The 12,533-nt window shown below is 46.0% G+C and overlaps 5 protein-coding genes across 5 annotated transcripts; 3 read left to right on the top strand and 2 right to left on the bottom strand.

The window, feature by feature from the left end:
* Positions 1 to 781: 781 nt before the first annotated feature.
* On the bottom strand, positions 782 to 1,771 carry F5147DRAFT_771642 (uncharacterized protein; the record flags this gene model as incomplete). The annotated part of the gene is made up of 6 exons (XM_041441269.1): positions 782 to 1,026; positions 1,074 to 1,184; positions 1,235 to 1,297; positions 1,348 to 1,473; positions 1,534 to 1,626; positions 1,675 to 1,771. The coding sequence occupies 6 exons, from the start codon at positions 1,769 to 1,771 to the stop codon at positions 782 to 784; spliced, it is 735 nt and encodes a 244-aa protein (XP_041295132.1).
* A 225-nt stretch (positions 1,772 to 1,996) lies between these two features.
* On the top strand, positions 1,997 to 4,381 carry F5147DRAFT_792731 (uncharacterized protein; the record flags this gene model as incomplete). The annotated part of the gene is made up of 11 exons (XM_041443105.1): positions 1,997 to 2,140; positions 2,195 to 2,610; positions 2,644 to 2,704; positions 2,760 to 2,801; positions 2,847 to 2,966; positions 3,019 to 3,048; positions 3,112 to 3,141; positions 3,194 to 3,304; positions 3,355 to 3,736; positions 3,786 to 3,907; positions 3,965 to 4,381. The coding sequence occupies 11 exons, from the start codon at positions 1,997 to 1,999 to the stop codon at positions 4,379 to 4,381; spliced, it is 1,875 nt and encodes a 624-aa protein (XP_041295131.1).
* A 1,642-nt stretch (positions 4,382 to 6,023) lies between these two features.
* F5147DRAFT_573013 (uncharacterized protein) lies at positions 6,024 to 6,531 on the top strand (the record flags this gene model as incomplete). Its single annotated transcript, XM_041431131.1, has 2 exons — positions 6,024 to 6,216; positions 6,266 to 6,531. Coding segments are annotated over 2 exons (459 nt in total), but the record flags the coding sequence as incomplete, so codon positions are not given.
* Positions 6,532 to 6,550: 19 nt separating this feature from the next.
* F5147DRAFT_744682 (uncharacterized protein) lies at positions 6,551 to 8,614 on the top strand (the record flags this gene model as incomplete). Its single annotated transcript, XM_041439701.1, has 6 exons — positions 6,551 to 6,659; positions 6,775 to 6,903; positions 6,925 to 7,451; positions 7,501 to 7,666; positions 7,764 to 8,135; positions 8,187 to 8,614. 6 exons carry the CDS (start codon positions 6,551 to 6,553, stop codon positions 8,612 to 8,614), a joined length of 1,731 nt encoding a protein of 576 aa, XP_041295129.1.
* Positions 8,615 to 9,835: 1,221 nt separating this feature from the next.
* Positions 9,836 to 10,825, bottom strand: F5147DRAFT_771639 (uncharacterized protein; the record flags this gene model as incomplete). Its single annotated transcript, XM_041441268.1, has 6 exons — positions 9,836 to 9,846; positions 9,911 to 10,045; positions 10,108 to 10,258; positions 10,313 to 10,510; positions 10,682 to 10,753; positions 10,805 to 10,825. The coding sequence occupies 6 exons, from the start codon at positions 10,823 to 10,825 to the stop codon at positions 9,836 to 9,838; spliced, it is 588 nt and encodes a 195-aa protein (XP_041295128.1).
* Between the last annotated feature and the right edge of the window lie 1,708 nt (positions 10,826 to 12,533).

Raw genomic sequence — 12,533 nt, 5'->3', positions numbered from 1 at the left:
CAACCTCCTTGCTGGGTTAACTGAAGATGCAACCAGCGAGGTTAGAGATGATGTTGAAATGGAAGACAGTATCACGCTGCCGGCACAGAAAAGGAGGCAGGGCAAGAGAGTCACAGTTGAACCATCCACGAGGACGACCCAGAGTAAGTTGCAAATGCCAGTAGACAGTACACCTAGAGTAACCAGAGCACGGGGACACACTTAATGTAGATATATCTTCCTGCCCTCATGTGTAATGTCATATGTGCTATTGTGTATATGTCAAAGTACTAACCACCTAATCTTAAATCCCAAATCCCAAATCTCGAGTACCAAGGCCCGAGTACCGAACCCCGAGTACCGAACCCCGAGTACCGAACCCCGAGCACCGAGCACCGAGCACCGAGCACCGAGCACCGAGCACCGAGCACCGAGCACCGAGCACCGAGCACCGAGTACCAAGTACCAAGTACCGAGCACAGAAAACTGGGCAGCGAGGACTGAGTAGGTGGAGTATACAAGTATCAAGGACTAAGTACTAAGTAGGTAAAGTATACAAGTACCAAGTACTAAGTACTGAGCAGGTAAAGTATACTGCACCGAACCCCGAGCACCGAGCACCGAGCACCAGGCACCGAGCACCGAGCACCGAGCACCGAGTACCGAGTACCGAGTACCGAGTACCGAGCACAGACAACCGGGCAGCGAGTACTGAGTAGGTAGAGTATACAAGTACCAAGGACTAAGTACTGAGTAGGTAAAGTATACTGCAATGTGTCTACTATCAGACATTGATCAATATTTACATGTTACTTGAGTCCTCAAAGAACTCAATGAGGGTATCTAATACCTTCAGCATTTCGGAGGTTGACTCCCTTACCCTTTGCATCCTCCGGAGGTCCGCATCTGCTTTCCGCAGTTTGTCGCATGTTTCAGCCCATGCCATCCTGAATGGTCTGTCAGCCTCAAGAAGTTGTGCTACTGTAGGGGCAGGAAGATTTCCATGACGCTGTTGGTAATCACCCAGGCGATCTACAATTGTTTGAACTTGCAGAACATTAGCAGAGATAAATAATCAACTGTTGTATACATACTTTCAGCTTGATCATAAGATCCGATTGGCATGAACTCCTGAACCATGGCACGCAGTGCTTCATTGTTGAGTTCTGGCTCGGGCGATTGACGTTCGGGAGTTTCTGAATTAGCTTGGGAGATAACATGAATAAAAAACATGAAATGATATGAATATGCCTACAAGGTATGGGTGCCTCTGGTTCAGCCGGAGTAACCGGATGAGGTTCGGGAGTCGATTCATTCACTGGGGAAATGCCATGGAAAATGAACATGAGATGAAAAGAATAACCTCACCAGCCATAGGAAAATCGGGTACAGCCGGAGCATCATCAGACGAAATCAAGGTATCCTCCAGACCAAGATACAAGTCCGGGTCATCATACAGGGCCAGTCCATCCACCAGGGCTGGATATGATGGATCTGGAAGTATGTGATGAATTTGCACATGTAGACTATGTACATTTGAATTGAGAAACATACCGGGAATCACATTCAACAGATCCAAACCACCGGACGACCCAGAATCAGAGTCTAACTCATCATCCGGCCCAAGGTATATATCATCTAATGGATCTAAACCATGTCAGATCAATTCACTGAAATCAGCAAAAAAAAACATACCAAGGGACATCCGGGACTTGGAGGACTCATCCACATCCATTGAGGTGGATTCAGTGACCAGAGGGTCATGAAATCTGACCCCAGGTTGAGAGCTCATGATTTCTGATGAGCTGATGAACTTATGAACTGATTGATAACAGATAACGTCGAAGTTCAACACATGGCCGGCGATTGCCGAAAGTTGAACCATGACCAAACAAAGACAAACAATCAACAATTTTCAACATCGTCCTTCAATTGTATTGTTTCTTTGAAACTTCATTCTAGTGATAACAGATTTCACCCTGCTTTCAACATTCTCACATCTGTCAACTCAATCCAAATGTCTACTCCAGTTCAATCTTCATTGGCCGACCTCAAGGCATCCACTGCTCAACTTGTAGGCATCATTGCCGGCGCTCGGCACATCCTGGCCGGCTCAGTGGACGTCCAACTTGCTCTGACAAAGCAGGTCACCACTCTTTTGGTAAGTTGCACTCATTAAATTAGTTTACCATTGATGTTTCTAATATCCGGGTAGGCTGACATCATCTGGGCCCATGAGAAAGGGGAATACATCCCTGGCATTGTGGCGTCCTGCTCTAAGAAGCTGATGAGGGTGCGTTCCATGACTCCCCGGGCATTGCCCAACTGGCACGGCATTGGCCATGATGACCCCCGGGTGGCTAGACACGCCTGGCGCAAGCAAGTCCGTGCCTGGGAGGCGTTGGGTGACAATTCCTGTGATCTCCCTGTTGTTCCTAATCCTTCCACTGGCCCACTGACTGTCAACCTTCCGTCTCCACCTGTCCCTTCCCCCACACCTATTCCTTCCCCCGCCCCTGTCATTCCCTTCCCCCACACCTATTCCTTCCCCCGCCCCTGTCATTCCCTCCCCTCCCGTCGTCGCCGGACCTTCCAGCAAGACGGGTACCGAGTTCCAGGACAAAGGAAAAGGTAAGGCCATTTCTGTTGACCTGGAGCCGGAAGTCGGAGGGAGCAACAAGAGGAAGTCCCCGATGATTTCTGGACACTCCTCCCAACCTCCAAAGTCAGCGATGAAGGGTCGCAAGTGTGTCAAGTCAACTCGACTCCCCAAGTCAAAGCCATTTGTGGAGTTGGAAGATGATGAAGACCCAATTGTTCAGGTATGTGTTCTGGCTCATTTGTGACATGCTCTCAATTTGTTGCAGCCGATTTTGTGTAGAGTGCCAGAGGTCGTTCTTCCCCAGCTCTCCACCATTGTTGTAAGGACACCCCAGTTGCCTCGGTCACCTGGTTCCCCCAAGAAGCAATCATTTGGGCCTGCTTCGGTAAGTCTGATTTAGTCGTCCGGAACTCATATATATGCTCATGTGTCCACAGCTGACTGCTGGCAGTCGTCTGGAGGTCATGGTGAGTCGTTTGGACTTGTCCGGAACTCACATGTATCGTTTTCACTCATGCCCATTGCATTAGAAATCTCCCATCAGTTGTCCGGAGGCTCGGGTAAGTCTTACAAGCTCGCCCGGAACTCACATGCTCACTTACAATCTATCAGGCAACCTCCAGCAGTCGTCCGGAAGTTGAGGAGTCCTCTGATGATACATCCAGCGCTTCGGATGGTGACCCCCCGGCCAATACCACATTTGATATCACCATTCCCGGCCCGGTGAGTACTCCAATTAATTCCCCTAGTCCATCTACTAATGGATACCACAGAACAACCCCTGCCATTATTGCGTCAAGGAGGATTGGCCCTGCGCGACCCATTTTGACAAGAGGACCAGCCTCCCCTGCTTGTCTTGCATCCGCTGCTCCACCAAGAAGATCAAATGCAACCCTGCATCTCTGGGATCCCCGCCCAAATGGACCCGAGGGAAGTCTACCACTGGCCGGACGCGTTCCAAGACATCTGCCCCTGCTCCATCCACTGCTCCGTCTCCCTCCCTGTCAAGGGCCCAAACTCATAGTCAATCTCATGGCCCGTCCCGAACTCCGGCCATCCCTGCTGCAACTACACCCCAGGTGCAGTCACGTGGTCGCAGCAAGACCATCACTACCAAGAAGACACCTGCACCTGCACCTGCACCTGCGCCAGCTCGTAAGTCACCCAAACTTTTGATGACCTGCTGACCTGATTTTTTACTTAGCTGTTCGGTCTTCGAGCTTCGCAGTGCCTCGTGCAGCACTCGATGTTCCCATGCTGGATCTCCATTCCATGGCAATCGCGATTCGGGATGGTGCAGCTCGCATCGCTATTCTTGAGGCTCGGGTGTAGGAGCAGGATGCTAAGATTGATACCCTGCAACACCTCCATGAGAGCCTCCAGCGCACAGTGGTCGACCAGCACCCTTCATTTTCACTTCCGGACACACCGGCCAATGCAACAATCTTGCTTGATCAATCCGGTCCCCACCCGTCCATTTCACCCCTCCCCTCCGCACTTTCCAACCTCATTGATTTGGACATTTCAGTGATGCAACCCACACCCTTGACGGTTGAGGATGGATCTGCTATGGTAGGTCTCATGGTTGAGCCCACCCAAGTTCAGCCTGAGGGTCCACGATCCTCCGGCGAAATTGTGCTCCCAGATGAACCAGGCAACCTCTTGCCAGAATCCTCTGGCAATATTGTGGTCCCTAATGAACCAGGTAACCTCCTGCCAGAATATGATTCTTCTGATGAGGAGTTGGATGTTGAGGGGAAGGTTGATCTTCCTGGTGAGGAGGTTGAAATGGCTACATAATTGCTCAGTGATAGATGTACATAAATCTTTTTCAATGCATGTTACCTATGCCACAATTGAATAATTTCATGATCAGTCCCGATATCCAGAACTCGAAACTGTAGATTGAGGTAGATATCACCCTAAACCCTAACACCCGAATGTCAAATTTTCAGTGCTGAACCCCAAGTGCTGGGTGCCGGGTGCCGAGTCCCGAAACCCGGAACTCAGGATTTGCCATTTGAGACTAACGTCATTTTTCAGACATGTTTATATCAACCTACGTATATCTATAAACATTTTACTAACCCCCAAACCCCAACATATATTTTTGTTGTGTCATACTGAGTTCCGGGACCCCCGAACCCCGAAACCCGGCAGTCCACAATTTCAGGGTTCGGGGGTTGGTAAATCTTGGTTTGGGGTTTTGCACTGAAAATTTGACATTTATATTTTTGTGAGTGTTGTGCTTCTGGTGTCCGTGCTTAGAAATAGGATATGTTGCACACCAGGGTTCAGGTGTGGGGTTTTTCCACTTCAGTCCTCAATTATTGGTCAATGCCACACATGGTCAATTCATGTTTTCGTGCTTAGGGGTTTAGATTCGGTGGTCGATGGTAGGTATATGCACTCATAGTGTACATGTATCCTACGTGTTTGATTGCTGGTGGCTACATCAGCTGTATGTCTTGATGAAACGTATCTAGGCTCACCCATATATGTACCCATCTATGTACAATTCCCCCACGTCAGCCCACCCATCTATGTATTATCCCTCACGTCGGCCCACCCGTCTATGTAATACATCCTATGTTGGCCCACCCGTCTATATAATACATCCTATGTCGGCCCACCTGTCTATATAATTATACCCCACCTCGGCCTACCTGTCTATGTAATAGATATTTTATCACACCCTCGGCCCACCCGTCTATTTGATATCCCTTTTGTCGGCTTACCCGTATATGTAATACTTTCCACGTCGGCCCACCTGTATATGTAATACACCCCACGTCAGCCCACCCATCTATGTAATATTCCCCTACCTCGGCCCACCCATATATGTAATACACCCCCGTCAGCCCGCCCATCTATATAACAATATTTGCCTTACATCTCTCTTCAGCCCAGCTGTCTATAATATCCTACTCTACATATTACCCAGATGGGCCCACCCATCTCCATGAATGATCATATTCCCCCGGCCCATCCGTCAACATCAAGGATATATATATCATTGGCATACATGGGCCCACCCGTCTCCATCGGAAATAATATGTGTCCCGGCCCATCCGTCATCATCGAGAATATACACAACATGGGCCCATAATCCGCTGGCCCATCTCATACGGGATATTATGTAGGTCGGGTGGCCCGTATAATACGGAATTTGTCACTGAAGGGGCTCATCATCTGTGAGCCTTGGATGAACACGGCATGGCGACGTCCTCGTCAAACTAGACAGCTCAACCTATATCTTCCTGCCCCGCCTCCCGTGTTGGTGCTGCCCGGATGCCAATGCCTCATGCAGCAAAATTTCCACCGTTCACCGTCTGTGTCCAGAACATCAGCACCACAAGAAAATACCATGGATGAAGGTCTCTTCAGTGACTCCCTACATTTCTCCAACGGTCCTATCACTCGTCATCTCACCAGCTCGTAAAAAAGGGCCAACCAGTGGCGCAGATGGTTGCAAGATGTCATTCCTTCCCTTCTTATACCATACCTATCCTACATTCAGCTAACTTCAGCGCTACGTTATACAAACGCACCAGGACAACCTCAGCAAGATCTTGGAGTTTGTAGAGCTGGATGTAGGACTCGGAGCATTACAGTTGCATGTGTGCACTTCGACGGTATGTTATTTGTCACTCTTCTACCAAATCTATCTCATGTACACTCCAGTATTGAAAGAAATCAACATCATCGCATGCCCTTGTTTCCCTGCCCCCCTCCAGCTCCTCTGTCACGGTCTGTTTCCATGTGCTCCTGTTGCTCCCTCACTCGCAGTGGACTTACGTGTTTTAGAGTTCGTCCATCTGCTCTTTGTACATCAGTCTCCCAACCAAACCGCGTGGTGCGATGCGGTGGAAACTTTTTTAGATGGAATGGGATACAAGTTGTCATGCAAGGTTAGCTTTTCAAATTCTCATGCATGCAGTGATGCTTAGTCTTTGATCAGAATAACTTATGGCTCGCAATCACATTTCCACTCTCATCACTGACGTTCAAAAGGGCCAGGCACGTCTCCCACCAATCGATAAGTCCAGTGAATACCTTCATTCTCGTTGTCTGCTTTGTTTCGGAGGAAATACTTACCACGGATCAGATTCTCATTCTATGTAAGTCTGTCTCAGCTCGTACTGTACTGTGATTAATTGGTGACACCAGCCCAGATGTTATCATTTGAATAGATGCTTGTTTTACCCAAAAACGTTCGACTAATCCTCATGGTGCTGACACTATCGACCCTCCTAATCCAACTCCAATGTTCTTTCTATCGAACGACGATGTCAAAGCGATGGAGGATTTCATACAGAGTTGTCGCGGAGAGAGATGTTGAGTATGGGTCTCTAGAGCGGAAGGTGACAAGGATCACTATGAAGAAGGGATGCATGTGCCAGTATCTGTGTTGAATGGATGCGGAGAATCCTTTGTAGCTGCAGATGAAAAGCGTGAAAAGGCAAGTACTCATTTTTTTACCGACACAGGCCTGATGGCCCTGCTATGTAGACATGACTGTGTCCTCTGGCTTGCCAACCTCACATCAGTGGGAGAAAAGCAACACTATGCGCTCGCTCTCTTGGACTGCTTGTTCAAGCATTTGCCCCCTCAAATGACTATAGGACTTCTCTACGACATCGCATGTCAACTCGAACAAAGTTGCCGAAAGTGGAAACTCCTGGACGACAACACTCTATCATGCATATCCTTTGCTGTTGCGGTATTCCATGTGTATGGCCACCAATGGCCCTGTCAAATTGTCTATCACCCGAGGAAGCGCGAGGGTTTTGGGCTGTCTGACGGTGAGGGTTGCGAACGACTGTGGAGTTCACTTAAGCAACTCATCCCATCGTTACAGGTTTCTGGAGTAAGTTTACATTCACATAATATATATCACATTTCTAACTCTACTGTAGTTCTATCAACATCTTTTTGTCCTCGATGTTCAGATTCGCCACCTGGACACAAAATCCATCCAAGGCTATGGGCATTGGCTTCACCGGCGATGGATCCATTGCCAGATAAAGAAGAACGCGGCTCTGGACAGTTTACTTGACTTAGACATCGATGAGGATATGCTTCGTGCTGAGTGGAAGGCACAAATTGCTCACCAGACATGACCCACCCCACGTAAGATTTTAAGTAGTGCTCTCACTGCCTTACTAATTATATTGTGTAGGGCAATCCAAGAACAAAGTGGCGGAGGTCATTACAACTATCCTTGCGCTGGAGAAGACCCTGGATGCTTACAGGACTTCTGTCCGTGAGCTAGAGATGCAGCTTCATGTAGGCAGTGTTTCTAATATTGCGGAGCTTAATTTGCAGCTCTCCGGCGCTCGGTCACGACGTGCCAAAACCGCTGATACCCTTCGACGTCGTAAAGCTGCTCTTGGAACGCATGCAAAGGCCGATCTTGAGAAGATGAAGAACGATACTTATCTGACAGTCCACTTGAATGCTCGTGCAGTGAAAATTCGTATTCGGGACCGTCTCTGTCAACGCAAGTTTGAATTAGAGAGGCTGGAGAGATTGTATCGAGCTACAGTTAATGGTACATTAATGCTATTCAACTTCACTTTCAGCATGTCTCATGTATTTTTAGCGGAACACAAGATTCGCGCAAGCACCCAGTACTCTATTAAACGCCGAGAACCCGGGGTTCTCAAATTGGTCTCCACTTACAATGACCTATGTGCTCAGTTGCGGTCTCTGATACGCCAGCAGAGAGCTCCCCCTTCTGCTGTTCCACCTCGCCCTATTATACACGAGGGCATCTTTCTACTTGACGTCGACAATGAGATTTGGCAAGATATTGGCCTGGACGAAGACGGTATAAACCCACCGGCATGGTTATCGGATAAGGCCACCAGGTCTGGTATCCATTTACAGCTTGAAGTGGATCGGTGCGTCGAAGAAGAAACTCATTTGATGCGAGAGCGGACCGTCATGCAGGAGTGGATGTTTGCAGAGTGGGAGGCCATACAAACTTTGTTGAGGGATGCGGGTGAGTCTAGTCTCAGTATACAGTGAATCGCACTTAATTTGTCGGCAGTTGATGATCTTGTAGTGTCATTCCACATGCGGGCCCACGCAGACGAACTTCTTCACATTTGTGTCATCTGGAAGAAGAAAGTTCAAGAGATCCCTTGCACGTGGCCAGTTGAGAGTTGGGGTCCTCAAAATGAAGATATACTTCGAGCTGCTCGAGACCAGGTGCAGCCGTCTTTTTTCCAGTATGAGGATGATGACGACAAGAGTTTTGGAGAGCAGGAAGAGAGTGACGAGGATGGCGATCTGGCTTATTATGAGGTTGGAGATGATGAATATAGTCATTTCCCATTCACCATGGTCCCTCCCACATGTCTCTGTGGTCCTTCCTCCAGTCACTTTTTAATGGTTTCAATGTATATTCTATGTCCTTGTGTTTGATGCTCAATACCTGACAGGCATATTAGCTTTCTCCCGGTGACTCTCTTAATGGTTTCAATGTATATTCTATGTCTTTGTGTTTGATACCTCACAAGCATATTGGCTTGATCTCACTATCTCACCCTCACAGCTCTACATTTTTCTTTCTCAGAGTTGGATGTGAGGTATGGAAGACACTTTATGTAGCTTATTTTCTGCTACCTCAGATCTGCTCATTATTTTGCCTCTTTCCCTTCCCCAAATATAAGTCTCATTTCAAAGTTCAACTGTCATGCCAGATGCCTCAAGATGGTGCTATTGTTCCTGTCTCATACAAGTCACTTGGTGATACATATCCATATACCATATTATCTTGCTTGCCCCTAGTCTTCCCTGATGATTTGCCTATCAGATCCGCTCAGAAACCCTGCACACTCATCCTCCTTTTCACACTACTGGGGATCATTGAAGACAAAATATATTGATAGGCCATAGAGAGGCTGGGTCCTGTTGCCATAATATAGAAATCAGGTCTGCAGGACCCTTTATTTCCACCAAGAAGTGCTGCCTGAGGTGGGTGAGAGGACCAAAAAAAACCACAATTTTCAAAAAAATTTGGTCATAATAGGACCCCTGACACCCCTGCACCATGGGAATTTCCCAATGTATGTGTGGTCTAAAGTTGGCTGGCGGTCTTTCCCACGCAAAAATTATTTTGACCCCTGGACCGTGCTCAATACATTTCATTTTGGACCCTATACACTTGGGGAAAGACCATACAAACATGGCCGGACCACCTGAAAAGTACCCCCTAGGTGAAAACCTCTATAGGTATAATACAACCTAAGAGGTACCTGAAATGGGGTGACCAAAGTGTTTGCATCAGCATAGTAGGGAACACAATGAGAGTGAACAGACTTATTGCATCACTCAGTTGGAGCTGGACTCTTTTCCCATTGGGTAGGGGTAAGTTACAGGCCAGTAGGAAAACATTAAGGAAGGCATTAAGCTCAATACAGAAGTCAACAAAGCCTGTGTCAACATCCCGATGAGCTGTCTCAATCTGATCAAAAGTCAGCAAGCCTTGCATTGACTTCATTTTCACATGCATAGACCCATCCAAAGGACCAGCTCATCCATTGCGGGGTCATCAGCGTCAACATCCACTTCATCAGCTTGTGACATTGACCTCAAATAATTGGCCATGTCCTCGACACGATGACAAATGTTGTTTGAGACAAGTAGCCAGTGATCGATCCAAAGAATCTGTAGAGTATAACACACTTTAATAATAGAAATTTATAGAACTGTGTACCTCACCTGTTCTGCAAAGTTCTTAAAGTTGGTCCAGTGTTGATATGAGTTCTTCAATGGTCCATGCATTTGCTCATTCAGCTTGGTATTGTAGTTCTTTGTGACGCCTTTAGCCTCAATGTCATCGAAAATGTGCATGGTCAGGTGCAATTTCAGAAAGCTCCAGCCCTTTTCATTCTCTTCATCGGTTTCTGTGATATATTGCTATTTAAATTATGAAGTCAATCTATTATTGTAGTTGCTAAAACAAAATATCACAAGATGTACTTTCATAAGTACCATGAAGGCCTAGACAGCACTTCTGCCTTTATTGATGGTATTTGTGGTGTGAACCTCAAAAGTGGCATACATGTCAATTTCAAGATAAAGACGTACACATCGAAGTAGCAGGTAGCCAAGTGGGGAGTCTTGTTCTGTCAGAATGCCATGTGTAGCATATAGTATCAACTATGAACAAGATAGTTAGTATGAGACAACTGTGTGAATTAAATCACATACCTTTGAGATGTCTTTGTGCATGGAGTTGCCCACAAACAATACAACCATAACCTGGTTTGGATGCTTGAAATTCCACCAGTGTGGAAATCCTTTGAACCTTAGATATAATTGTCAGAGAAGGGTTACACATAGCCAAAAATAATGCGTCGACAGCAGATACTTTCGCTCTTCCAAGACTGACTACATATTTCTGCAGCTCAACCCACAAATGTTGTGACCAAAGACTACTGTTGTGCATGTGATCATGCGACAGCACTCGATGGACATCAGTGTATCCTACAGCCCATAATGAATTCTAGAAATACATTTTAGGCCTTCATAAGCACAACTTGAAGCAAAGACAAAAGCTTACATCAATGTCACACAGTCCATATCCTTTCAGAACCTCCTCCTTTTCCTCCATGGTGTCTTTTCCTCGTGCAGCTATTACAATTGCTTGCGACCAATCTGATGTTCGATGGGGATATGATTTAGAGGTGTCTCAAAGTTCATCGCAAGGAATGAGGCAGACGGAACATGGCCAAAGGCTCATGATCCCTTGAATAAGTGACATGATACACCTATAGTAATACATCATTAGCAGAAAAACTAAGTACTACAAGCAAAAAGATGCAGTGCTTAGGTACTTTGAAGGTTGATAGTCCATTAACTGGCTTGATGCAGTGCTTAGGATGCTAAAGATAAAAATAGTAAATGGTATAGCTGAATCGATAACTGGCTTGATGCAGTACTACGATGCTACTGAAAGAGGATTGTGAAGGTGTGCAATATGAATATGAACATATGGATCACAACAGTACACAATGAATCAGAGTAATATCTTGTAAACATTTCTTATTCTCAAAAATTAGAGGAGATCAAACTAAGCCTCTAACACAATCGAATCAACTGAAATACATGGCTTCAAAACTAACTTCTCTGCTGCTCAGGCACTCACAATGAGTATGACACAGAATCAGAACAGAGTACACCCTCTTGATATAGTCTTAAAGCAGCCAAGCTCTTAATATTGTTGAATAAAGTGCTAGTCTTATTTGTTGTCCTCCTAATCATTAAAAATACGTAAATTCTCCCTACAGAAAAGGTATCCTGTGTTATAAAGAGAATGTGATAAAACTACAACTAGACAACTGATAACTATGTACCAGCTAGTGTAATTCAAGGATTGGCTCAAGGTAGGCCTCAGAAGATCAGTATGTTGTGGGAAATGATGACAAAGGAATGGAGGGAATAAACTAATATTCGCTCAAATGTTCACACAAATATTGGGTGAGAAATTCAGGAAGATACTCAAATCCTCCTCCCTCTCTCTAAAAGGGGGATGTCTGTCCTCTCAAAGGAAGCTTATTTCAAAAGGGAGATTGTCATTATTCAGAGGGGAAACTGGGCCCCTCATATACTACTCTAAATGTGGCTGTGTAACTATCTAATTAAGGAAATATGACTTATAGTGACTCAAACTGAGTCATAGTTCAAATGTCCCATGATGACTTGTTCACTTCTCAAATATTCCCATCTATTAACTTTCTTCCTTCAGTTTCCTGACTAATCCATCTCATCTTACTAATCCATTTCATCTGACTAAGCCATTGATCACACATGAACTGTTGAAATGTTACCATAAATATGTTCCAGAACATACAGAAAAAAATGTGAAGAATTGTAAAAAGCAATCATAAGTTTGTGAGAAAATGCTGAGTAATGTGTTGTGGTATGTTTGGAACTTATC

The sequence above is a fragment of the Suillus discolor genome (assembly GCF_016758755.1).
Source record: "Suillus discolor strain FC423 chromosome Unknown F5147scaffold_16, whole genome shotgun sequence".
Lineage (NCBI taxonomy): Eukaryota > Fungi > Basidiomycota > Agaricomycetes > Boletales > Suillaceae > Suillus > Suillus discolor.
The sequence above is the reverse complement of the archived record's forward strand: the minus strand, read 5'-3'. Positions and strand labels throughout refer to the sequence as shown.